General features: G+C 40.8%; 1 protein-coding gene across 19 annotated transcripts in view; it reads left to right on the plus strand.

The window, feature by feature from the left end:
* The window catches only part of MAGI2 (membrane associated guanylate kinase, WW and PDZ domain containing 2), a 1,141,222-nt gene that overhangs the window by 658,134 nt on the left and 455,865 nt on the right, over window positions 1-27,223 (plus strand). For all 19 annotated transcript variants that reach the window (XM_075926597.1, XM_075926590.1, XM_075926502.1 and 16 more), the window contains one exon: window positions 13,785-13,904. In XM_075926597.1, coding sequence (XP_075782712.1) covers window positions 13,785-13,904 — 120 coding nt within the window. The remainder of the gene's footprint in view (window positions 1-13,784; window positions 13,905-27,223) is intronic.

Here is a 27,223-nt window from a genome sequence, read left to right on the forward strand (position 1 = left end):
GTAACCCAAATAAATCTATATTTTACATGGTGTTATTTTTACAAATAATTTAACATAAAAATTGTGATGGCTTTAAAATAATAAATTTCCTCCTTAGATAACCTAATATAGTAAAAGTGCTCCATCAACCTTATTATTCATAATAATGTGGGAGGCTACATTTCATGAATCACTGTTTGAAAACAGAGTAGTAGTATAGAACTTGCAATTTACTGTGTAAGCACATTAGCCAATCAAGAATGTATTTTACAGATGAGAAAACAAGTGGGTGAAGAGAAACACCAGAAAAGTGGAATACCTGGATATTTAACAACTAGAAATCTCTAAATATCTGGTAGTCTAAATTATTTTGGAATAGACTCTATCCTGCCCTCTGCACTGAAAGACAATGGCACAAGAGAGTGAAAGGTTCTCTTTTGTTACATAAGCAGCCAAAGAAAACACTTACTCCTCACACCAGTCTATATGTGCAGTCACAATGACTGTTGTACTCAGGTCTGCAGCAGCTCTCAGGAGAGTGTGATCTGCTGGAAGAAGATCATATCTAACCCCCCAGTGTGTGTACTGTCTTCAGGAACACACTTTGTGCATTTTATTCCTACTCAAAAGAGCAGCAAAGCATTTGCTCTTAAGGAGAAACCTTATCCTGCATGGATAGGCTTCTTTGCTGATAGGTCAGAGCTGCCCATAGCTCTACCTCCCCCTGCCTTGGAGTGATGGCAAGTTGGTGCCTGCTTCGAATTTTATCCTCTCAGACATGGTTGTCCATCTTTTGGTGTTTGTTGTTATTTAAAGTGACTTTATAGTTCTTTTATGTGACTCTTTATTATTTGTGTATGTGTAACCCACACACCTTCTGGGTATTGTCCCACTTACAGAGAGAATAATGAGTCTACTATACTGCTTTTGCTACTAGCCAGCTGGCTTTTAGCTCATGTAGTAGAGGTTCATGTGCTAAGATCCAGAGGTTCTAGGTTCAGTTCTGTGCACAGAGGACCAGGGTCAGTCAGTGTTACATATGCATCTCCCATTGTGATACTAAGCCTTTTAGGTACCAGTTGAATTTTATGTTTAAATTTAAACCATCAAACCAAGACTCTGATCCTACACTCTGATCTTCAGTGGTGTATTCTGGGCAGGAGTTTGTTCATATACATCAAAAGATAAGGGCCTCAGGCTAAAACCAACAGAATAATCTTCTCCGTGGACACGCAAAAGAAAGGCCAAAAAACTTGCAGCTTTTTCTGTTCTGAAGCCAGATAATATAGTTCTTCCAACTATTTTAGTGTCAGGAGGATGGATGTGCAACAGACCATCATCTCACATGCCAATCTCTTATCAGATGTTTATATTTTATTTAGCCTCAAATTAATATGTAAGGCTGTGTCTACACTAGCACATATTGCTGTATAATGTATGTCATTCAATGGTGTAAAAAGCTCGAGTGACATGTTACACAGATCATAGGTGCTGCTGTGGACAGCCCTGTTCAGGCTGGAGGAACTCGCCCATCATCATAGCTACTACTGCTTGCGGTGTGGAGTAGTTAAGCTGACAGGCAAAATGTCTCCTATTGGCTTAAAGCAGTAATATAGAGAGCTTACAGTGATGAGGCTGCATCATAACAACTCCGCCACTGTAAACTCCCTAGTGGAGCCATAGAAAAACTATGAAGAGAGTGTTGGAGCCTTTGTGTCAGAAAGCGCCCCCTCCCCTCCACACACACAGTAAGTACTGCTTTTTATTCGTTAAGCATGTTGTTCAGATTCCTGTTCCTAGTCTAGTAGTATTAATTTAAGATTCCATAATTTGTTTCTCACAGAGTGCTATATTTTACGATAGGCTGCCAATAAACTCAAGTAAATTTGGCCTTGGCTTCCACTTGATACTTCCAGATATGGACAAGTCCAATGAAGCCTCCGCTACTGATCTTATTTCAGTGCAGTTGAAATCTAGATAATAATCACGACCACCTTGCCCTAAAAGAGTGTATTAAATGAAACAGCATGTACTCGGATAAACATATCTGTTCTCTAAGCAATTTATAAACTGTTCACAAATGTAGGCAATGTTTATGCAATACTTTATAAGGGTATGTCTACACTGCCACCCTAGTTCAAACTAGGGTGGCTAATGTAGTCATTCGAACTTGCAAATGAAGCCTGGGATTTAAATATCTCGGGCTTTATTTGCATGTTCCCGAGCGCCACCATTTTTAAATGCCCCGTAGTTCGAACTACCTGCCCGCAGCTACACGCGGCACGGGTTAGGTAGTTCGAATTAAAACTCCTAACTTGAAATACCGTTACTCCTCCTGCAATGAGGAGTAATGGTAGTTCGAATTAGGAGCTTTAATTCGAACTACCTAGCCCGCGCCGAGTGTAGCCGTGGGCAGGTAGTTTGAACTACGGGGCATATAAAAATGGCGGCGCCCGGTAACATGTAAATAAAGCCCGGGATATTTAAATCCCGGGCTTCATTTGCAAGTTTGAATAACTACATTAGCCACCCTTGTTCGAACTAGGGTGGCAGTGTTAACATGCCCTATGAATCCTTATGCAGAATGGCTGCTACCCTAATACACCTATCAGGTAATAGAAATGTAGCCTTGTTAGTCTGGTCTTGCTGAAACAAAAGACAGGACTATGCAGCACTTCAAAGACTAACAGGATGGTTTATTAGGTGATGAGCTCTCACTTTTAAAGTTAATTACAGAAATTAAAAAAAATAAAAAATCAGTGTATAGAATAATATAACTGGAGGTCATCTGAAGAAGTGGGCTGTGCCCACAAAAGCTCATGATACCATCTACATGTTTTGTTAGTCTATAAAGTGCTACCAGACCATTTGTTGTTTTTTTCTATAACAGACTAACTCAGCTACCCCCTGAAAGTCCTGACCATGCATAGAATAATATAGTGTTTCAGCCAGATTCCTATGTCCTTACTCAAGCTGAACAGTACTGTATTCCATAAAAAGACTCCTCTTAGAAGAAAGATAATATGCAGTGAGAGTCATGGCATCAGTGTTCAGTCCTTTGTAAATGGCATTATTTATGATCACTGCCACTGTAGCGAATTTCCAACATATTGCCATTGGCCTTTGTTGGATCTGTTCAGAAATTCTTCATAGCAATGGATGCAAGCATCTGAGAAAATCATACACAACTGATTGACTAAAATATTGATCAGATTTGTTGCTGCATATGATAGTGGAATTTCACCCTGTTATGCTATGATTATTTCTCCATCTTTTAGAAACTGCAGGTAGGAAAGCACATATAAATAGTAGGGTATTATAATACAACTTGGTTTTTGTAAATTGCCATACATTTCACTCACTTTTTATAGCAGCTAAAGTAAATTTACACCTGCTATACAATGGCTTTGTGTACCCATTGTAGGGAAAATCAACCCATCACTACATTAGCACTGGGACAGATGGACTGGTGATAGGAATAGTGGAAGTTGTAGCATGTATAGGGTTCAGCATTGTCCCAGACTCTGGGAAGAAAGACAAGATGCAAGGAATGTGATGTAATTAGGCTGCAGTTTGATTAATTTATTTGGGAACCTTCCTGCATAACTCATATAGTACAGGTTCTTTAATTGTCTCCAACAGGTAGAGGTTGTCATTAGCCTTGCACACCTGGTCCAAAGACCGTTTCTGGGATCTCAAAACCATCCCTGCATAAGGGACTGTGTAGGAGGGATGCCTACCTTTTTAAGGATCTGTAGGCCTGGTCCCAGTCTCCACTATTTATTTAGCCCCGTCCTGGGTGTTGGATATCTGATGAGAGAGGTCAGCTGCTGAAATCTGACAGGGGAGGAGAGTGCTCCTCCATGGGACTAAGAAGTCTGGTTGAGGTCCAGGTTATCTGAGGTGTACAGCTGAACAAAGCCTTTTGTAAGAGAATGAGCCCCAGATTTTGGGGGGAACCAGAGACCAGGTGCCTATTGGCAGACATTAAAACAGGTTGTTGCAGGTGGAGACTGCCTGTCAAGGACGGAGCTGAAGATTCCTTTGTTTTTGTCTTTTGTTGGACTTTATCTAAGGAACTCAGTTACCCCAGCAGAGCTGAATAGTTTAAGCTAGCTTGGCCAAGTCATCTCTGTGGCAGAAGTAGGCTGAAGAATATTGTGGGGAAAGTGAGGCAGATCTGTTGTGACATTGGTCTCACCATGAGGAGGCGCTCTGGGATCATATGTCTGAACAGGCTGATGGAAGAGGATTGTTTCTGTATCACACATTAGGAGCCCCAGCCCAGTTCCATAGCTTCTTTAAGGGATACTTTCTCCCAGATCTGAGATTGGGCTAGAGAGCAATGTACAGAGACCAGTGGCTTACCTGAGCCTCAATGGCTTGCCCGCCAGCTCAAATAACACAGACCCCTGAGGGAGGGGAAGAGCCTATAGCCTCTTTTTTCCCTCTTCATCCAGGCAAAGATCCCTCTGCCTTTGAGGCTGTAGAGGGTACATTTGCCACTGTGTTGTCTAGTTCTGTTTAGTGGGTATAGTCATGCCCTCAGCCATCTAAGCCCTGTCTAAACTACTGTGACTGTTATCACCCCTGGAGGAGAAGCAGTAGTCAAGAGATTTCCCAGAAAAAGTCTAGTGTAGATAAGGAAAATGTGGCAATCTTTTTTTCAGCCACAAATCCTAAGAGATGATGTCCCTATTAAGCTCTCCTAACCAGAAAAAGCATGTTGCATCTAATGAGTCACATTTCTCTTAATCCATCCAAATCTGTATTAGGGTGATCACCTGTCCTGAATTTGGTGGTATAGTCCTGAGATGAAGAGTCTGAGATGCAGGCCTGAGGTGAATGACTCTGGAAAAACAGAATGTATCCTGTATTCTTTCTAGTGCTGCTCCATGACTGCCTCTTCCTGGTGTAGAGGGCAGTGAGGGAGGCCAGCTGTCCCAACTGGATGTTATTACCACAAATGGCATCCAGTGTGGGAGAGTTGGTAACCTTAGGGAGAACTGAGGTGGGTCTTTGTCTGCCCTCTTCACGAGGCCTTGATGTTCCCTGGTGGGGGGGGGGGACATAAGCCAGGGCTGCTCTTTTGCACCCTGGCCCCTGCCCAGGGTAGGAAGAGAGATCAGGGCTTCCCAGAGCAGCCCAGACTCCCTGAGCAGCTCTTATTATACCTGGCTCCAGTTTTCAGCCTGATTAGGGAGCAGAGTCTTAGGAGAAAGAGGAGGAGCCGTTGAAGAGCAGAAGCAGGGAGTGGAGTCTCAGAGGTGGGGCTAAGACAGATGTAGTGGTTTAGCCATACAGGCAGGGCTCGTCTACACTGGCCCCTTTTCCGGAAGGGGCATGTAAATTTCATGAGTCGTAGTAGGGAAATGCGCGGGGGATTTAAATATCCCCCGCGGCATTTAAATAAAAATGTCCGCCGCTTTTTTCCGGCTTTTAAAAAAGCCGGAAAAGAGCGTCTACACTGGCCCCGATCCTCCGGAAAAAGTGCCCTTTTCCAGAGGATCTTATTCCTACTTTGAAGTAGGAATTCCTCCTACTACGACTCATGAAATTTACATGCCCCTTCCGGAAAAGGGGCCAGTGTAGACGTAGCCGCAGAGTCTTCTGATCAAGGTACAGCTTAATGAAGCAATAGGAGATTGTTTGCCAGTATAATTAAAGCACTTGCTTGAATGACACACAGGTGAGAGGGTTCTTGCCAGTGCAGCTGTGTCTACATGATGGAAGAAAGTTGCCAGCATAGCTATGTCAGTCAGAGATATGGCAGCAAAATTGTATTATGTGGACTTGACTTGGGACTAATGGGCTGAGTTTTTAATTAAATTCAGCATCCAGGAGAGTGGGATTTACCACAGTATCTCTCTCTATATATCTCTATCTGAAAGGATGGAAATCCATGGAAGTGATACACTAAATGCCTTTGAAAGTAAAAGCCTGTGAATAGATTTTCCAAATGCCAACCAGCTGCATCCAGCTTCTCTTCAGAAGTGGCATCACTGTTTACTCAGCAACCTGCCCTTATAAATCCAGTGGTAGTGTTTTAGTTTTAACATGAGCCTGAAAAAGGAACTGGTAGTGGGAAATGTTATGGAAGTGTGATCTGGGGCACTGATGGATTTCATGAAAGAAATTCCAGGATCTTCCATTGTTTCCAGTAAGGTTCAAAATCACATTTTAAAGAACCTTTTCAGACATAATTTGGAGTTCAGAAAGATTTGCAAATAATGTTTTTTCATCTCTTTCACTACATGAACATTGAAAGGTACATTTTCTCAGGCAGTAAGTAGATAACCTGTCTGTTATCTAGAGCCTTAAATGCCAGAATGCCCATTGATTTCCAGTTTGAGTTCTTCCAAGAATTATGTGCAATACATTTTAGCTATTGTGGATTCTTAAGAAATCTATGCCTACAAGTGATTTCCATATTACAACTATTATTATTTTGCAATCATGGCTGCAGTCTTTTATGCTTGATTTGACACAGGGTGTTCACACTTCTCTGTTATTAACTTTTATCTGTGAATGTCATTGTTACATCTTAAAAGTTACTCTAGGCAAAGATAATGCAAAAAACATTTCATTTTCTCAGAAGCTGTACAGATGATGAAATCTTCCATAGATTGAATTCTATTGAAAATCTCTTGGGTATTTTCTCTACAAATCAACACAACTTGTTGCATAGTAATCATGGTATAAAATGGGTCAGTTTCTTGCTGTTGGTGAACTTGTTCCAGCTTAAGAATTTCTGCTTTTTACTATTGACTTTGACCCAATGGTAAATAATCAATTCCAAGACTAGAAGGAGTCATTGTAACCATCCATTCTGACCTCTTATATAACATAGAGCTTCTCCTCCCTCCAATAATTCCAAGAGCAGATCTCTCAGAAAAACACTCAATCTTGATTTTAAAATGGTAAGTGCTGGACAATCCACCATCAATCTGGGTAAATTTCTCCAATGCTTCATTATTTTCACCATTAAAAAGGTATGTCCTATTTCACATCTGAATTTTATCTAACTTCTATTTCCAGCCACTAGATTGCATTTTACCTTTCTGTGTGAGATTAAAGAACACATTATTAAATATTTGGTCTCCATGTGGGCACTTACAGATTGTAATCAAGTTACTCTTTAACCATCTCTTTGTTAAAACTATGTAGATTGAGCTTCTTGAGTCTGTCTATAAGGTATGTTTTCTAATCATTTAATCATTCTCTGTGGCGTCTCTCTGAATACTCCCGATTATCAATATCCTTTAATTGTGAACAACAAAACTGGACACAGCAGTTGCATTAGTGCCAAATGCATAAGTAAAATAATCTTTCTGCTCCTACTTGAGTTTCCCGTTTATGCATGCCAGGGTCATGTTAGCCTTTTGGCCCCAGCATCACAGCTGATTACTCACCCAACTACCCCCAATATTTTTTCTGCCATTGCCTGAGGCAGAGTAGTTCTAGATCTGGCCTAGTATATTTTAGACAAAGGCAGAAACTAAAGCCTTTCATAGTTATAGAATGTGGATGTACCAAAATTGCAAAATGTGTATAGTAGCCCCTTTCAACTCTTTTGAATTAACTTATATTTTTGTGTTTCTGGAAAAATGGTAGCACATTTTTAGGACTTTCATACTAAAGTTCTTCACAAAGTATTGCACCATCTCTTCTTTATGAGCTTAAACTAGTGCCCAACAAAGTGAATGGAAAGGCACCTATTTGGCTTTAGTGGAGAGTGGACAGGGTCACTTTCTGGAACACATGGAATGAAAGTTTGGATATTTCGTTAATATGAATCATATCACCCACCAGCTCTGGAGTGGAGCAGCATCATATTACAAAAGTTTAGGCCAGACATGCTCAGGAATACCTGTCATAGGAAAAGAAACACTGCTGCATATCATTTCTGTTTTTCTGGCCATGGAATACATACATTAAATCTAATGGTATAGCTCTGCAACTGCTAAGTGCCCTGTTTTGTTTCATTCTGCAGCATTGAAACTGTGCTTGTTAGTGGGCTTTGGAACAATTAAACCAGGTTTTACTCCAGGAGTATGGTGCCAGGCAATTGCTTATTAATGGAGTAAACAAGTGAGCAATGGAAAGATGGAAAACAATATTTTGCCTATTTTGACCTTTGACAAAAGGGGATTTTATGGCCTTTGCTTTATGCTGTTACTGTGAAAAATATCATGAATACTTAGGGATTCTTGCCTGGAAGTACATCTGCATTCACTTTCATTGAAAATGATGTTCAATGTTCTCGTCTTGTTCTTGGGAATTCAGCAGATCGAAATGAATGAGATGTTTCTCTGCCTTACCATATTTAGTAATTTGATGAGATAGTTATAATATCCTGTATAGTTCTGTTCCTTCAAGTAATATTGTTCCTGAGTAGAATGTCAAACAGACAAAAGAGCTAATTAAATACTGTTGAAATTTTCTAAGACAAAATGTATACAAGGTCACATCAAGGGCTTAACTGAAGTTTATTAAAGATTAGCAGTCTGTTTCTGTGGGACAAATCCCTCTAGCTATCTTATATGACAGCCTGGCATACTGTTTTCAAAAGCAAGCTGTTGTACAATGCAAAATTATAGAATACATTCACTCTTTGTGCATGGCTAACTAACAGGCATTAGGTACTTGGAAGCTTTTTGTTTCAATAGTTTGATTAGTCATCTTGTTCTATTCTGAACAAATAAAACATTTTAAGGTGCTATTTTCTATAAAATGCTTTTCAGGGAAAAATTGTTCTAATAATTCTTTGTGCACCCAGAGCTGTACTTTACCACAAATTTAGACGATTTTCCTGTTCTGGTTTTGTGCAGCACCTAGCACAACGGAAATACAGTACAGGTTGGACCTCACAGGTCCGGCACCCTCAGAACCTGAGCAATTCCGAACTAAGGAATTTGTCGTTCAAGGGGACTCTCCTGGGACTCTCCTCTGGGACCCGTTCCAGCCAGTGCACTATCCCCAGCACACCTGCTTGGGCTCTGCTGCCCCGAGCTCTCTGGTGGGGCTCTTCTATGGGCCGCTGGCCAGTGGGGCTCCCTGTCCTCGGCCAGACTGCCCTCTGGGCCACCAGCCCAACTCCGGCCTCACTTTGGCCACTAGCAACATCTTCAGCTGGGGCTCTCTGGTCCTGCAACATCCTTGGTCCTACCAGCCCTCTGATGTTGCTGGACCTAAGAGTCCCAGACCAGGGACGTTCAACCTGTACAACAAATAACAGTAATGGAGATTTGGCTTGGAAAAATTGTATTCCTTTTTTAGCTAAGCACTATTCATATATTAAACAACCAGAATATACTTAGAGACCTTGAGCATTAACAATGCAGCTGCATACACACGCAAAAGAAAAAAATAAAAAGTGAAGTTTGGGTAGGTAGTGGAGCATGAAGAGACTCAACCATTTATCTCCATTCATATGCATTGCATATAGAGTACAAATGAGATACTATACTGTAATGTTGCCAAAGATGGTAAGACATGGATTATTTACCATGCAAGGATGAAGTGTTCTTGAAAAATATGTCTATTATAGTGAGTACAGAACAACTTGTAGTATTTCTTGTTCTTCTGCAACGGTGGTTCTATTTTTTCAAACTACCATTAATTTTACTGCTTTGACATTTATATAAATCTGGAGTCTGACTCTTTTCGTATAGCGTATATGTGAGCAGTAGCACCAATAATAGAGGATGTTATGATGGCAGTTTTTCAGGCACTGAGAATGGCATTGTGAAACACATACTATGTCCGGACAGCTGTTTGGAAATATTAAAATATTTGTGTGAAAAAAAAATCATATAACCACATCTCAGATCAGCACATAGGCACATAAATGGCCTGATGGAACAAATACAGATTTGAGTGTTTTGCTAAGATCTCTTCATTTGAAAATTGGTCTATGGCTCTTTAGTTTTTTCTAATGTAGGTAGTATCCAATGGATTGAGTCCTTTTATCCTTTACTCATTAAGCGATGTGGACATGTATAAGAGAAAACTACAGCCATCAATGGCAAATATTTCATGGGATTGATGAAATTTATTGATGTACAGATGCACATACATTTTATCTTTAAAAATATTGTATTGCATTATAGTATAGGTGGAACCTGTCTAATCCAGCACTCTCTGGTCTGGCAACATCCATGCTTCAGCATGATTTTAGTTATCCAGAAGTCCACTTATCACAGGTGTTGCCAAGTTTCCTATGGTTTCATAAAATTTGTTTACAGCCACCAGTCCTAACTTTCAGTGTTCTATGCTGTTATTTAGGTCTAATTTACTCCTAAATGTCTTCTAAGAGCACAGGAAGCAGTGGAAGTGTTGATGCTAGACAATATTGACCTCACATGGTTGAGCAGGTTCCAAGGGTGCTGGACTAGAGAGGTTCAACCTGTAGCATATTTTGTTTTTTATTTATTTTAAGGGTTTCTCACTGTCATGGTATCTAGTGCATACAATTAATTATAACAAAAAATTCAAAACCCATACATGTAGATAGCTCACTGAAGCAGTTAAAGAGGAAATCCACTGGTTTTGCACCTGTGTAAAAACAGTATGGGAAAACTAGGCCAATGCTGTGGTATGCTGGAAATATGGACAAATCCTGTACCCTTGTCCAAATCCTGAGACTCATGACTGAGTGACTAAAGATAGTATGGTAATAGGTTGCTTTTTTTCTATCTCTTCTTTTACTGTTTTTGAAAGGTAAAGGGTTAGATACATTGCATACCACAGTTCTATTTTTGACCCAAGTTTGAGATGTAATGCAGCAGGATTTTCTACTGTTTGTGTTGAGTAGCCAAGGTTTAAGGGACTTTAACTTGGCCATTTGCAAATTGGGATTTCCAATGCAAGGTGACATAGTTTGAAATATACAGTCACAAAATATTTTACAAACTGTGATAGAGATTATGACTACACTTTGAGATCACTTATTTAACATGAACCACAGCTACTTCTAAAAAAAAACCATTGTGGCGCTTTAACAATTTAAAACACGCAGAGAAAACTTGAAGGGGAAGTTAAGTAAGCAGAATGTAATACTGTAGTTAGAATTTGGCCTGAACATCATGTTCATTCCTTCACTTTTGGGAAAAGTGCCATGAGTTTTTAATGACAACAGTTTTATGGTTTTATGTCTTATCTAAAAGACAGCACTTTTGCCATGAAATGTCTCTTAGCAGCACCATGCTAGGGAATTAGTTCAGTAGTGACTCAGAGGGACAGTGGAGGATATTGAAGAGCTGGCAGTTTATTAATCCTACACTACAGTGGGTCCTAGGTGGTTAGCACATCTATGATCATAACTCCAAACCTCTAGAGCTAGTGCAAGATAATGCTGACATTCTCAACATTGTTTTGCTGCTTCCCTCAAAAGCGGAAATTTGGGGACACTTATTACTAAGAAACTCGTGACGCAGAATTCCTAAGGGTCACCTGTAAAAGTAAAGCCTTCCCTGTTGGCTATCTGAATTAAATCAGTATGTTCTTTTGTTGTATTAATATATAATATGCATATCAGGTAAAAGGTATTTTACATGTGTAAAATGTGTACTGGAGGGCAGGTAATAGTTTATATTGCACAAGTTGGTCTGTATCTAGAGCATTCATTCTGACCAGGGGAGCCCACAAAATTGTTGGGCCTCTGGGCTAGGTGGGGGGCCCTGGCTCTGTGCTCCTGGAAGGGGCAAGGTCTTGGCCAGATGGGGCAGGACTAGAAGCAGCCAGCCCTCACTACCTTCGGGACTGTGCCTCAACCCCTCTCTCCCAGACATCTCCGAGGGCTGGTTGGGGGAGGAGTCAAAACATAGTCCAGAAGATGTTGTGGGCTTCTGCTTCTAGTCCCACCCTCAGAGCTTCCTGGAGTGTGCTATATAGGGCTTCTGTTGCAATTTAAAGGACCTGGGATGTCAACCATTGCTGCTGCTTGCAGTAGCAGTAGCTAGGTGCCCCTGGCTCTGGGGTACTGTCCTTGTTCCTCCCTCCATCCCCCTTTGGCGGGCCTGATTCTGACTGACCTGGGAAAAGTGGATTAAATAGAGTTGGGGTATTTAGTCCGTAATTGACTCAGATGAGAACAGTGTCTTATGTGGAATATATGAGAAGCATAATGGACCTGATGTTATGATCTTTGGTCCTTAAGGGTAGTGAAGGGTTTGGTCTCTAGCATCCAGTTTGGGGGTTTGGTTCACAGTTTATAAGCTACTAAATATCTTTTTCTGTAAGATAATAGAGTTTTGTGATCTAACAGTGACATTTAGGCTGTGTCCAGACTCAGGGGTTTTTTCGAAAAAAGTAGCCTTTTTTCGAAAAAACTTCACCTGCGTCCAGACTCAAGCCGCGTTCTTTCGAAATTAAATCAAAAGAACGTGGCTTTTCTTTCAATGGCGGTAAACCTCAATTTACGAGGAAGAACGCCTTCTTTCGAAAGTTCCTCTTTCGAAAGAAGGCGTTCTTGAATGTAAATAGGGCTTCTTCGAAAGAGAGCATCCAGACTCACTGGATGCTTTCTTTCGAAAAAGCAAGCCGCTTTTTCGAAAGTTCAACGTGCAGTCTAGACGCTCTCTTTCGAAAGAGGCTCTTTCGAAAATATCTTTCGAAAGAGCCTCTTTCGAAAGAGGCTTGCAGTCTAGACATAGCCTTATGGTATGGTAATCAGAGATGGTAATCAGGATAGGGACAAGAGGGAAAATTAAACTTGTTGTTGTGCCTCAGAGATGTGCTTCCAGAAATTTTGTGGATACGGATGTGGGTTATATACATTTTGTATCTAGAGCCCTGCAAATTTGCAAATATATGCTTTATTTCCACAGGTATCTGCAGCTATGGATATAGATATCCATGGATCATTTCTGCAGATGTGGACGTGGATATAAATTTTTTGTTTCTGAGCAGGGTTCTACTTATTGAACTTTCCTCTGGGGAATGCAGGAGCTACATCGACTGAAATTCTTCTCTTGTACTGTTCCCATGGTCTTCATAATTTATCACAAAATCTGGTATCTTTGGAGACCATGATTGTGGGGGTTTACATTTTCCTCAGTGAATAACTTCAAAACTGTCCTTCCAACATATTGAGGTATAACTTGTATATCCATTTTTTAGAATTCAGATTTCCCCTTACCACACTCTAACCTCCCTCCCCATAATTGAAGTCTTATTTTAAAAAATAGCAGTTTTAAAAGATTCAGCTCTCTAAATACCTTGTGGGATCCACTTCAAACCACTTTAAAATGATCACCTAACAAAAGATAGTGTGTACAAAATGTTAAACCAAAAAGAGTTTTCTGTATGAAAGTTGAGGTTGCAGGGGGGAAAAATTAGACTTATAAAGGAAAAAATGCCTTAAGATGTTAGTTTATGGAGTTACCACCATGGCTCCACAGTAAAAATGTGATTAAATATTTATCCATAACGCTCATCACATAGATCATAATCCTGACATGATATATGGTAAGAAAAAATGTATTTAGTAGAGGCAAAACTGGGACCTAAAAACATCTGGTCCAGAATTCCAAATGGCTCTAGCAACACCTCCATCAGCTTTTATATTTACATGGAAAAGTCAGGTAGTGAGGGGTACACTGCTTTGGAAAAAACATTGGAAAGGAAAATGCACCATACAATACTAACATTTAATTTATCACTCTATAATTTTCTCAAACCATACAACAGGACTAGCACAGTGCAAGCCTTCATGAAGGGTTTGTAGTACTTCACATATCAAATTGCAGTTTATATATGCTCAGTGAAAAATCATTTTGATGTGCCTTCTCTCTTATTATTAGGCACCACAAGGCCACATAAGGAGGGGGAGGTCCCGGGCGTGGACTATATTTTCATCACTGTTGAAGATTTTATGGAACTGGAGAAAAGTGGTGCTCTCTTAGAAAGTGGAACATATGAAGGTAAGTGCATTTTTATTGCTCAATCTGTTTTATCTTTTCTTTATGTATTTCCAATTTAGCAGAATTGCATTAGGACATCCCATTACAAATGTGCCATTGCTACAATTATGTGAAACTTATGACGAGCCAAATGGCAATTGTGAAAATATTTTTATATGAAAAAGCTAAAATGCAGATGGGTTCATTGTAGTTCTAATATATCACACGAGCTGAGAGAGACACTGAGACCATATAAGTTGTCCTGCAGCACAACAGGATAATACTCTGAGGTTGTATGAAAGAAACATTAGATCCTGATGCCAAGAACCTGAGGCAATGTAGATGAAGTTCAAACATATAATTACTTATTTAGTGCGTTTACAGGACAAAGCAAAGTCTTCAATGAGAAAACAATTGTAGCGTTGAACACTTTCCACGTGCTTATACAATATGGATGGTCCTGTAAATATCAATGTTCACTGGTGACCAAGACATCTCAATTTAAGTAATGCAGGAGGGCTTTGTAATGTCATGTCTCTTGGGTTTTGTAAAAGAAATACTTAAAAGAATTCATTAATTTATGTGTCTGTCAAGTAGATAGGGATTCTCAGTGATTGCTGTGTTCAAAACTGTCTGTTTAAGGGGAGAAGAGCTAGCAGCTTAATGCAAAGCAATGTTCCCCTGAGGGGCATAGTTGATTCATCTGATTTCAAACCTCTTCCAAAACATAGCTATCCTGAAAGCCAAACTCTTGTGAATTGCTGAGTTGAAAATGCCAAACACTAATGAAACCAAAAATCTTCACTAAAAATAATGTTTGTTTTAAATAGAAGTATTTAAGAATAAATCTAAAGGGCCAATATTTATATTTCAGTTATCTTCAAAAGCAAATGTAACATTAAAAACTTACCATCTTTCTTACTGAAAAAATACGTCCCAGTCCTGCAGGGAGTTTTGTGTGGGCAAATTCAGTGGCAGGATATGACCCCATATTTGTACCATGTGATAAAACTGGCAATAATAATTTTTATCCTGACCTTGTTCCAATCAGAAAAAAACTCTCAAATAAAGAGCTGTTTCCATAAAAGAAAATAATTAGCTCTCTTATAATTAGCATGAAGTAAAGTAAATCTTCTCTTACCTAATCAGCGCAAAGTACCCATTGGAAAGTAAATACATTTTGATAAAAGGCTAGATCAATACACAAATTATGGCAAAGAAGAGTTCCCATTAACAGAAGACAAATAAATGAAAAATGTGTCTCTTTCCTTCTATTCTCTTTTTTACTGTGTGACATTAAGGAAGAAACTTGCATAAATAATAACACAAAGGTAAGGTAATACTGCAGTGGTGCATTCATTGGATCTTCATTGAATGCTAAGCCATCTCTGTAGGTCTCTTTATGTTAATTTAGGTTTTGAAGGTCACATTAAAGTTAAGTAAGTTTAGCACAGGTCTGTCAATGCTTGACAATGTAATTTCATTAGTTTGTAGCAACATTGTAGAGGTTAACCTGCTCGTTCAAATTAAATCACAAGGTTCTTTCTTTCCTTGAGGGATACAGAGAAGTGTCTTTTAATACCAACTACCAGAAGCTGAGTGGACAGCAAAGTGAAATGTTCTGAATTTGTTGATTGGAAAGCTGTATGAAAGCGTCAGTCTACTGAAAATGTATCTGGATAAGGGACCACAAGGCAACAAAATGTCTAATATATCTTTTCTTGTGTGATTTTTGGCAATCTTGCCATTTGCCAAAGACAAACCAAATACAAATCTTTTCCCTACCGCAAAGGCCTTCCATTACAATGTGTGTCAAAGCAGTTAAGTTGATAATGTGCTGGGACGTACACCTGGCTTACACATGGGCAGTGCTGCCTTCTTCTTTAAGAACGTAAGAATGGTCATACTGAGTTAGACCAAAGGTCTATCTAGTGTAGTATCCTGTCATCTGACAGAAGCCAATGTCAGGTGTCCACAGACAGTGAACAGAAGAGGTAGTGATAAAGTGATCTATCTTCTGATGCCCATTACTAGCTTCTGACAAACAGAGCCTAGGGACACCATCCCTGCCCATCCTGGCTGATAACATGGATGGACCTTTCTTTCATGAATGTACCTATTTCTTTTTTTAATGCTGTTATAGTCTAGACCTTCACAACATCCTTTGGCAAGAAGTTCCCAGGCTGACTGGGGCTGTGTCTAGACTACACCTCTCTATCAACAGAGAGATGTAAATTAGGCACGTCGAAATTGCTAATGAAGCGGGGATTTAAATATCCCACATTAGCATAAACATGGCTGCTTCTTTTTTTTCAAAACTGAGCTTTTTCGGAAAAAAACGGCAGTCTAGATGCGGTTCTGTCGAAAAATAAACCCTTTTTCGAAAGATCCTGTATTCCTCCAAAAATGAGGTTTACAGGATCTTTCAAAAAAGGGTTTATTTTTCGACAGATCCACATCTAGACTTCCAGGTTTTTTTCGGAAAATGCTCCATTTTTAAAAAAAACAGCAGCCATGTTTATGCTAAGGAAGCACGCGATATTTAAAGCCCAGATTCATTAGCAATTTCGACGTGCCTAATCTACATCTCTCTGTCAACAGACAGGTGTAGTCTAGACACAGCCTGAGTGTTGTGTGAAAAATACTTCCTTTTTGTTTTGGTTTTTAATCCTTCTGCCTATTAATTTCATTTTGTGACCCCTAGATCTTGACTCATGAAAGGAGTCAATAGCACCTCTTCATCTACTTTCTCCACACTGGTCATGATTTTATAGATCTCTGACATATTCCCCTTTAATCATCTCTTTCCCAAGCTGAAAAGTCCCAATCTTATTCATCTCTCCTCATATATGGCAGCTGTTCCAAACCCCTAATCATTTTATTGCCCTTTACTGAACTTTTTCCAATTCCAATATCTTTTGTTGCAATGAGGAGACCACATCTGCACACAGTATTCAAAATGGGGGTGTAGACTAGATTTATATAGAGATGATATGATATTTTCTGTCTTATCAACTAACTCTTTCTTAATGATTCCCAACAGCTTAGTTTAGCGGTCATAAATAGTTAATTATTTTTGTTAGGTTGCAAACTTCACTTCTTACACTTCTGTTCCTCACTGTTATAGTATTGTCCAGTTTGCCTGAATCCAAACACTACCCCTCATGGGAGTCTAAGAGGTTGCATCAATAGACTTGGGTTCACAGAGTTTCTCCTATAGTTCTAAAATATTTGAGTAGACTAGAGACTTGGGCTCTGAAGCTCACCTCCCTCCCAAGGTTTCAGAACTCAATCTCTAGCCTGAGCTCCAATGTCAATACAGCTATTTTTAGCATGGCAGCACCCTGTACTTTTCATCTCCTGACCAATGGCCCCAAAATTGGATTATTATAAAGTTTTCCAATGTTAGAGACGAAACAGGCGTCCCAGGAGCAGATGGGGTAAACGGAACCACTTTATTGCCTACACACATTTACCTCATACATTAACACAGTGTTGGAGTGGCAACAACCTGGTGACAATCACACCCTTTTATCTTTTTTAGTATGTTAATTCACATGTCTATCACTGCTTTTCCTAAAGCCTTATTTAGTAATGTTAATTCCCATAAAATGAATATTAATAAGCAAATAATGAATACAATTATACCCGCCCCTAATTACTATTTACAGAATTTCTAATTGAATCAACACTTCCTATGCTACAAACTAACAGGTCACAGAGATTACAAGGGATTTCGACCCTGAATATATGTTATGCAGAGCCAATGAGGATAAGCAAAAGACACAACAAAGTCAAGCTGAATGCTTATCTATTTTCCAAGGCTGCCAGGATAAAGGGGGAAAACATGTTTGAAGGGCAATGGCAATGCCTTTTCTGGTTAGACCCCTTACCCACTAATGTAGAGCCATTCCAGACCCCAATTAATATTTACACCCTCCAACATCCAACATCTATTAAAAAGGATGGATGAGGCCCTCCAAATCCCTGTTGTGGAGGTACAGGTATAGACAAACAAGTTAATGGACATAATTCAGGATTCCTTGTGAGGAAAAATAATCCTTTGAGTCAATGGGAATATCATGGACCGTGGCAGATTCCTGTGGCAGACACTTGCTTTATTCCTCACTGCCACCTCTCATAAGGCATATAGGAAATACTAAGTACATCTCAAGGGTGTAGAATTCTTTTACATGCACCCTATCACATCCTGCCTTGTGGCCACAGTGATGGATGAAAAAGCAAAACAATTCAAGTCCACACCAAAAAAGAGCCAGCCAAATAAACTAGCTGGCTCTTTATCTGGCTGGAAAACCTATTTCTTGGTGAGCATACAGTTTTGCATGGCCAATTATCAAGCTATATTGTCCAGGTATTACTTCCACACAGATTAAAGACTTCTTTACTGTGAATAACTTGCCCGATGAGATTTGTAAAAACTTCACATCGCTAGTCATTTAGAGTCAGCTAATGGCCAGGAGAAGTCGCCAAGTGGTGGATACAGCTGCTAGACCAATGCCAACTTTTGTTATGAGAAGGACATCATAGCTTCAGGGATGAGGATTTCCCAGGGAAGTCCAAACAATGATGGAAGACACACCTTTCAGAAGAGCTGAATTGTTCATTTCTAAGACTGATGAGGTCCTCCAAATGCTGAAGGATTCACGAGCACCCTACATTCCTTTGGGGTCTACATACCAGCTCCTCAGAGGAACCACATAAAATAGTTTTAACCCTCACGGAGACTGATCCCTTCAAGAGAAACATCCTTTTGAACAGATGACCAGTTTCTAAGTACCAAGGAAAAGAACGAGGAAGGATCTCCCTTTCTGTTACATGGGCTCCAAAGAGGATCAGAGACAGCTGGAGAACTCCTGCTAAGATCCAGTGAAGCAATTTGGCATCAGATTTGCTCTAGTCCCTCTTGTACAATTAGGTATTGTTGGAAGTGGATGATTTATTTATATTTATATCATAGCAGTGACTGAAGGTTCCATTTTAGGATACATCGTACCATGTGATATATCAGCAAATGACGAGATATGGTCTCTACCAAAAATATCTTACAATCTAAAAGTGCCATTTTCTTCTAAAAAGAATTGCTGGCCCCTAAACAAAGAGGGGCGGGAGGGAGAAAGGGGGCAAATTCTGCTCTCCAGAAACGAGTGGGGTCTCAGGCAGAAGGGGTGAGACTGAGACATCCAGGCCTCAGCACAATTGGGACTGCACCACACACACCCTCCCCTCCCAGCCAGCCTTCAGAGCCTCTTGGAATGCATAATGCAACACTATGGCGGTGATTTAAAGAGTCCAGGGTGTTTTTTATTTTTTTCACCACTGAGGCTTTGCCTGACACTTCCATCGCTCTTGTGACAAGTGAATGACTGAAGAGTTCCCTACATCTGCAGTAACTCCATGTTTAAAACTGTATACTTTTCCATTTTTCACAAATCTGACAAAAACATTATTGTATTGTTTAGTTTTAGTTTTTCTGCCCTTTTGCCAAGTGGTGAGACTATTTTGGTTCACTTTTATTTGTACTCCTGCTGAAAATACCTTGCCACCTCTGTACTGATGTATTCTTTTAAACTGGTGAAATGCTGCAAATATTGTGAAAAAAATCAGAAGTTCAGTCTCCAAGGCTGTAAGTGTGGCTACATCTAGACTGCGTTTTTTTCCCCGGAAAAAGATATGCAAATTGCAAACCACGATTTGTGTATCTTTTTCCATTTTTTTTTTTTTTTTGGAAGAGGCTTTTCCGAAATTTGGCCAAATTTCAGAAAACCCTCCTCTTTTGGAACATTCCTTATTCCTCTCACTGGGAGGAATACGGGAATGCTGAAAGAATGCACCCGCTTTTTCGGAAACTGTTCTGAAAAAGCAGACGTTTTCCCTGGACGTGACTCTGCAGTCTAGCCGTAGTCTGTAGCAGAAGAAAGAAAGGGCCACTTCTTGCTCCTATTGAAGTCAATGACAAAACTCTCATTGACTTCAGTGAGAGGATTAGTGGCCCCAAGAGCATGATAAGATCATGAAATCCCTCAGAGTTATCTGTTTATATGTAAGTGAATTGCTTCTTTCTTTTCTTGCAAAATGTACATTTGCTGATGTATTGCAGGCAAGGAAAGAAAGTCTCTTTATAGTAAGCACAATTTATTGAAGATAATGGACCAAATCCAGAAGGCCTTACCCTTTGTTTTTCTTAGACAAAACTCCTGTTGACTTTACTGAATACAGGACTTCAATATTTGGTTAGCTTAGTATGAGATACTGAACATCACATATCATGCAAAAATATAGTTTATATTCAGGTAACATAGTGAGATAAAATAATAGTACTGTAATGAACTAGGTAGTATGTATGTATATGAATCAGTGCCTTATATTGAACAGAATTGGAACTGTACAGCTGTGTGTCATATGCCCCGTATTGCTGTACACAGAAGGAGTTCAGGTGGCAGGTTCCTGTGCTTTTTGAGCCACATTAGCTCCACTCTTTTAGTGAACTTACAAGTCATGGCATGTTGAAAAAATTATAACCATGTATTCATAGATGATAGCATACGCTAAACACGAGTTGAACCTCTCTACTCCAGCACCCTCGGGACCTGACCAATGCTGAACCAATGATTTTGCCAAATCATGTGAGGTCAATATTGTCTAACAGCATTACCAACACTTCCACTGCTTAGAAATCTCAGAGGGGTAGCCGTAATAGTCTGTAATGTAAAAAAACAAGGAGTAGTCCTATAGCACCTTAAAAATGAACAAATACAGTATTATGAGTTTTCGTGGCACAACCCACTTCTTCTGAAGTTGGTGTTACAGGACCACTCATTTTGGGAGGAGCTCTTAGACGACATTCAGGGGTAAATTAGAGTTAAATAACAGCACGGAACACTGAGAATCAGGATTGGTGGCTGTGAACAAACTTTATGGGACTGCAGTAAACTTGGCCACATCCATGATAAATGGTCATCCAGCTAAATAAAATCACGCCGGACCATAGATGTTGGTGGACCAGAGAGTGCTGGACTAGAAAGGTTCAACCTGTAAATAAAACAGACTTCATATACATAAATTTCAGAATCATGTGCTAAGCACTTGGTAAACAAGATGACGTGTATGTATTGTCTTCCCATCTCCTTTAAATGGAAAGACTTGTCTCTGTACACTTTTATCTCTCTGACCTGTCAAGACCTCTTTAGAGACTTAATTTGTGAATAACTGGCTTGAAAGACCTTTTGGCTTCCTTATGTCAGCATGACTTTGTAGTGCATATACTAAATCCCTGGAAGGAAAATACTTATGAAATTTATCTTTGGAAAATGTTAATATGCATAATAGAAATTCAACAAATGTTTTCCAAAACAAAAATGCATGTAGTACATAGGCTGTTGTTTCCTGTAAAACTTAATTATAGAATATTAAGATTAATGAAGAGTTGGAAGAACAATGTATATAATAGAATGGAATTTAAAAAAATTCAACTATATATTTGAGAGCATTTGTCTTCCTGCCTGTCTGTCTGTCTGTTCAAGAACTCTTGCTAAAGGGTAAAATCTAGGACAATCAAATTAGATATACAGCTTTCTCTTGCCATAATTTAAAGCAACATGAGGGTTTGTTTTGCCAGGAAAACTGGATGTGCCTGGAATGGGATTGCTTCTTCTAAAACCATACCAAAAAGGGACAGACTTTCCTGGCAGTTGAAAGGGGCTGGCTGAGATGTTCTCCTTCCCCATGCTCCCATCCAAAACTGCCCCAACTCTGAGCCTCCCACACCACAAGTGCCCTGTAGGGAGGGCAGGGAGGTTGAAGCTGTCCCACCAAAATTCATATGGGGACATTATTGGCTGTTCCCCTTCACCAAGGAGCAAGGGGAAAGTTTGCTGCATTCCTCTCTCTGGCTGAGGAGCGCAGGGGGCAGATGAACCTGGACCTGCCCCTGTGGGAGGACATGTACCTCTTCCCCAGTTGTGCCCACTGGACCTGCAGTAGCCATGAAGAGACACTTCTTACCTGGACCCAAGCTGCTGGGGTAGTCCTCTTCCCCAGGGCAGCCTACATACTGAACCTCTCATCCCCAGCCCTAACCCAGAGAAATTATTTAAATGTTTCCAAAAACAAAAATTATTTAGGACCTGAGCAAAACTTGTTCAGAGCTTCAAAAGGATGTAAAAAGATGACAAAACCCTTGATAAATCAAGTATGCTAAATTAACCCAGCATTCCAAGGCTACCTTTGCCGGCTGGCACCTTCTTGTGGCATGCAACCTCAAATCTGACAGTTTCTCCCCTTCCTGCTGTCAATCATTTAGTTGTGTGTCTATTGGTTTCTTGTCAAGAGCCCAACCCTCTCGCCAAGGTTCAGGAATGTCATCATCCTAGCCAAGGACAGATAGTTCCAGGCTCCTGTGTGAAGCAGCAGTTGCTCCTGGTCTCTCGCTGTTCCCTGAGCTGCTTCCCACTTCACCTCCTTTGCAAGCTTTCCCCAGACACTGCTTCCAGAAAGCAGTCTGTTCAAGGGTTCTCCTCCCTAGCAGCCTTTCCCCTCCATGTGCCTGGCAGCCCTTTCCCCTTTACAGCTCTTTTGAGGCCATCAATCAGCCTCATCTTAGCAGATAGACATTTTTTTCTATTAACCCTTTAGTTGCCGTGCCAGCAGAAAGTCATACCCTATGACAATAACTCTATAAGGGTATGTCTACACTACAAAGTTAGTTTGAACTAACGGACGTTAGTTCGAACTAACTTTCATAGGCGCTACACTAGCGCTCCATTAGTTCGAACTTAATTCGAACTAACGGAGCGCTTAGTTCGAACTAGGTAATCCTCATTCCACGAGGATTAAGCCTAGTTCGAATTTACTAGTTCGAATTAAGGGCTGTGTAGACCCTTAATTCAAACTAGTGGGAGACTAGCCCTCTCCAGCTTTCCCTGGTGGCCACTCTGGCCAACACCAGGGAAACTCGTCTGCCCCCCTCCCAGCCCCGGACCCCTTAAAGGGGCACGGGCTGGCTACGGTGCCCGTGCCAGGTGCAAGCCTGCCAGCACCCAGCCAGCAGACCCTGCACCTGGCACGGATCGAGCCAGCCACCCGATGCCCCCCAGCCCTCTCCCTCTTCCCGGGACCAGGCTGGCGGCTCCCGGGAGCTTGCCCGGGACCGCAAGAGGCGGGCACCCGCCTGAGCTAGTGCGGAGATCGTGGACCTTGTCCACGATCTCCGCACTAGGCACAGGAAAGTGGCCAGCTAGGGCAGGAGAGCTGCCAGCCTGGCCGCCCAGGAGCAGGTGTGCATGAAAATCAAGGGGGTCCACTGAGACCCCCGACCCTGAGCCCTGAGCTTACAATGGCCGTACTGGGTCAGACCAAAGGTCCATCTAGCCCAGTAGCCTGTCTGCCGACAGTGGCCGACCCTAGGAACCCTGGAGGGGATGGACCGAAGACAGTGACCAAGCCATTTGTCTCGTGCCATCCCTCTCCACAAACCTTGGGCAGAGACACCACTCCTATCCCCTGGCTAATAGCACTCCATGGACCCAACCTCCATGACTTGATCTCACGTCCCTTTAAACTCTGTTCTAGTTCTAGCCTTCACAGCCTCCTGCAGCAAGGAGTTCCACAGGTTGACTCTTTGCTTTGTCAAGAACAACTTTCTGTTACTAGTTTGAAGCATGCTACCCATTCCTTTCCTTTGGTGTCCTCTAGTCCTTCTTTGTGGGAACTAATGAAGAACTTTTCTGTATGCACCCTCTCCACCCAACTCCTGCTTTTAGAGACCTCTATCCTGTCCCCCCTCTGTCTCCTCTTTCCTAGGCTGAGAAGTCCCAGTCTCTTTAGCCTCTCTTCATATGGGACCTGTTCCCAACCCCTCTTCATTTTAGTTGCCCTCCCCTCTCCCACCCTCTCTCTTCCCCTCTCCCACCTCCTTTTCCCAGTCTCCCCCAGTTTTGTTCAATAAAGAGAGATTCTATTTTTGACCACATGTTTTCTTTATTTTGTACATCAGGAAGGGGGGCTAGGGAAGGGTAAGTGGAAGGAGGTGAGGGAGGAATGGGGTACGAGCCCCCGATGGGGAGGACTGGGCTGGCTCTGCGGGCTTCTGGGGGTGGAAGCTCTCCTGCAGCCCCCCAATTGTCCCCTCTCCCCAGATGGCAGCCTGGGGCAAGTGCAGCCAGGCTGATGGCCGAGTGGTGTGATGTGCCCAGTGTGGGTAGTCCGGGCACTCCAAGCCAGGACTGCTTTGCAAGCGGGGCACCCCTGAGAACTGTCTGTCCGGGGTGGGGGTCGGGACCCTTTAAGCACAGCCCTCTCCACGCTCTAAGTCCTCCTCTGATGCCCTGCCGGCACTGCTTCTGGCCATCCTTAAGCCCGGTTCAGGGTTCACTTAATGTGGACATGCTAGTTCGAATTAGCAAAACGCTAATTTTGGGTGAGAAAATTTATCTTATCTGCCATTATGCACAGAAAATGTCTCAGATTTCATTCTGCTGTTATTGTCACAGAAATCTACCCTTTATCATTTGGTGAGTTTTTTAAATTTTGCAAAACTCTCCTATATAGTCAAAAATTCAGAGAGTGGCTGACTGACCATTCCCAACACTGCCAACACATAGATTAAAATCCTGACCCCACTGAAGTCAGTAACAATACTCTGATTGATTTAAATGAGGTCAGGATTTCACCCCTACTACTCTACTATTTGGATAATGTGTGGCAGTAGAATAAATATTAGAATTTCTCTTTTAACCCAGAACTCTTGAATTAATTAATATACTTGCAATAAGATCACTGCATATTTCCTTCAAGATGTTCTTTGTGCCCATAAAATTTTTTATGATCTTTTTGCCATATTTTTCCTGTATTTGCGGAGGCTAATTTTCAGTTGTTTTACAAATGAATACGTAGGGTATTGGCTGGCATCTCTCCATTTGTAAATACTGTGGAAGCAACATTGTTGTTATATAGTCCTGAGATGCCTCTCCCCCTTTCTGATTCCCAATTATGATTATCATTCAGCCCTATATCTTAAGCCTTTTCATCATCCATATGTCTTTTACTATTAGCATTATTTTAAAATTTGAATGATGGATTTTTCTGTAAAATATTAGTTTATTATTTTTTGTAATGATTATCATTTTTATAGTAATAATTATCAATTTTTAAATAATGGAGTTAGAAATTCAAGGTTTGGCCCCATGGTTGTATTTCTATAGTGCTGCCTCCTGCCAGAACACTTGGAATGCTGTGCAAAACAAATGAAACAAATACAGAGTAATACAATGCTGCCCTCTTAAGCAAGTAAAAAGTCCCAATTTTAACAGGGAAATAAATGGATAGAAAAGGCCTGGATATAGCTACTAATATAGCAATAATAATGATGATTTAAAAATAATCTTTTTATGACAAGTGTGGTGTTTTAAAAGCAGGGAAGAAATTAATTGAAACCTAAATTAAAGCAGAGAACAAGGTCCACGCTGAAAGGGTCAGCAAAGCAAAAGTGTGATGGTCACTTTTCAGACCCAGCAGTTTATAAGCATGGATACCTACTAGAAGGAGGAAGGAATAAGACTTAAATATAGCCGGGGAGTTGTGGCCTGATTGAGCCCTCTCACTAGTTTTACACCAGTGTACTTCTGTTGGCTTCAGCAGCATTGCTGTTAGTTCACAGGAGTGGAAGCGAGAGCAGAATCAGGCCCTTGTCTTTTAAATATTGCAGAGCTTTAAACCTGAAATGCTAGGGATTGTTGCTGTTTTAAAAAAGCAGGAGGTAGAACATTCAGAAGTGAACGTGTTGAAATGCTTCAAAATATAACACCAAGTCCATCTCCACATATGTACTGGAGATAAGGGGTTCTCTTCTGCTTCTTACATTAATGAACTCAAAGGCACCAAACTGTGCCCTTGTTTTGAGTTTTAGTTCAATGCACTTATGTTTACTAGGGCATGGCAAAAGGAAGGAATTACAGTTTAGTAAACAGAGGGTAACCGAGTTAGTCTGTACAGGATAAACTTAAAAAACAAACACTGGTCTGGTAGCACTTTATAGACTAACAGAACATGTAGATGGTATCAAGAGCTTTCATGGGCACAGCCCACTTCTTCAGATGACCAGAGGTTTGAGTTTAGGATGAGCAGACCCAAAATAAATAGGGGAGAAGGGAGAAAGGGGAAGAAAAAAAGGAGGGTGGGGCAGGAAACAAGGATCAGAGCTTATGAAAAAAATCAAAGGGAAAAACAGGAAGGCAGAAGGGTCATCAGTAAGCACTGCAAACAGCTCTCTGTGTAGATTCCTGTGTCAGTAGCCTCCCCCCCCCCCATTGACTTTGATCCTTATCTGCTTCATTTTAACTGGCCAATCTTCAGGTGCTTAATGACCCTTCTGCCTTCCTGTTTTTCCCTTTGATTTTTTCATAAGCTCTGATCCTCCCCCCCCCCTTTTTTTTTCTTCCCCTTTCTCCTTTTTCCCCTATTTATTTTGGGTCTGCTCATCATAAACTCAAAACTCCGGTCATCTTAAGAAGTTTAGTAAACATAATTCCTGTCTGCTCCTTTCTTATTCTCCACAAGAAAAGAGAAAACAAGACTTTTCTATGGTTGTACTACTCAGACATAAAAGGTGACTTTCACAAGTCACGTCTACAGAATAGTTTTACACTTCTGCAGTGTCAAGATGGTGTGACAGATATCCCCATCCCCTGCAATGTCTGATCTGAATTTTACCTGCTGTATAAATATTGATGATTTTAATAATTGTTGTTCTGTCACTGTGCATCTTAAGAATGTATTTCTCTGTCTTAAGTCATGAAAAGAGCATGAAAAGAGCAGACAGCAATTAGTTTGATGTTGAAATAGTACCTTCATAGTAGGTAGCGTTATGAGTGTTAGTAGGGATTGAGCAATGGATTGGTACACAAAGGTAAGCGAAAGGGCAGCGCTTCTTTGGGCAGAAACCTGTGTGTGAAATGTCCCATTGGAATCAAGAAGCAGTGAGAAGGAAGTGAGAAGCTGATCATTGTTACAGAGCAGAAGAGTATAATCCAATGTCCATATACCATTTGTAACTGAAATAAGTCCTTTTTGACGTCTAGATTGGAAGGAATGATACCAGGGAAATTCAGACACCTCCACAGGAAGCAAGGCTTACACACAGACAGACTCTTGAAAATCTTTCCTGTGAGGAGGCTGGCCCAGATTTTTTAAGATTGGCCTTTATATGCCCGATGCCAGTCAGGAGAGGAGTGAGATGGGTTTAAGAACACTTATGCGTGTATGCCACTCAGCCAGTCCCAAACCACAATTTATAGACGTCTCAGGGCTGCTTTATATTATAGCAA

This window comes from Pelodiscus sinensis, chromosome 1 (genome assembly GCF_049634645.1).
Source record: "Pelodiscus sinensis isolate JC-2024 chromosome 1, ASM4963464v1, whole genome shotgun sequence".
NCBI lineage: Eukaryota > Metazoa > Chordata > Testudines > Trionychidae > Pelodiscus > Pelodiscus sinensis.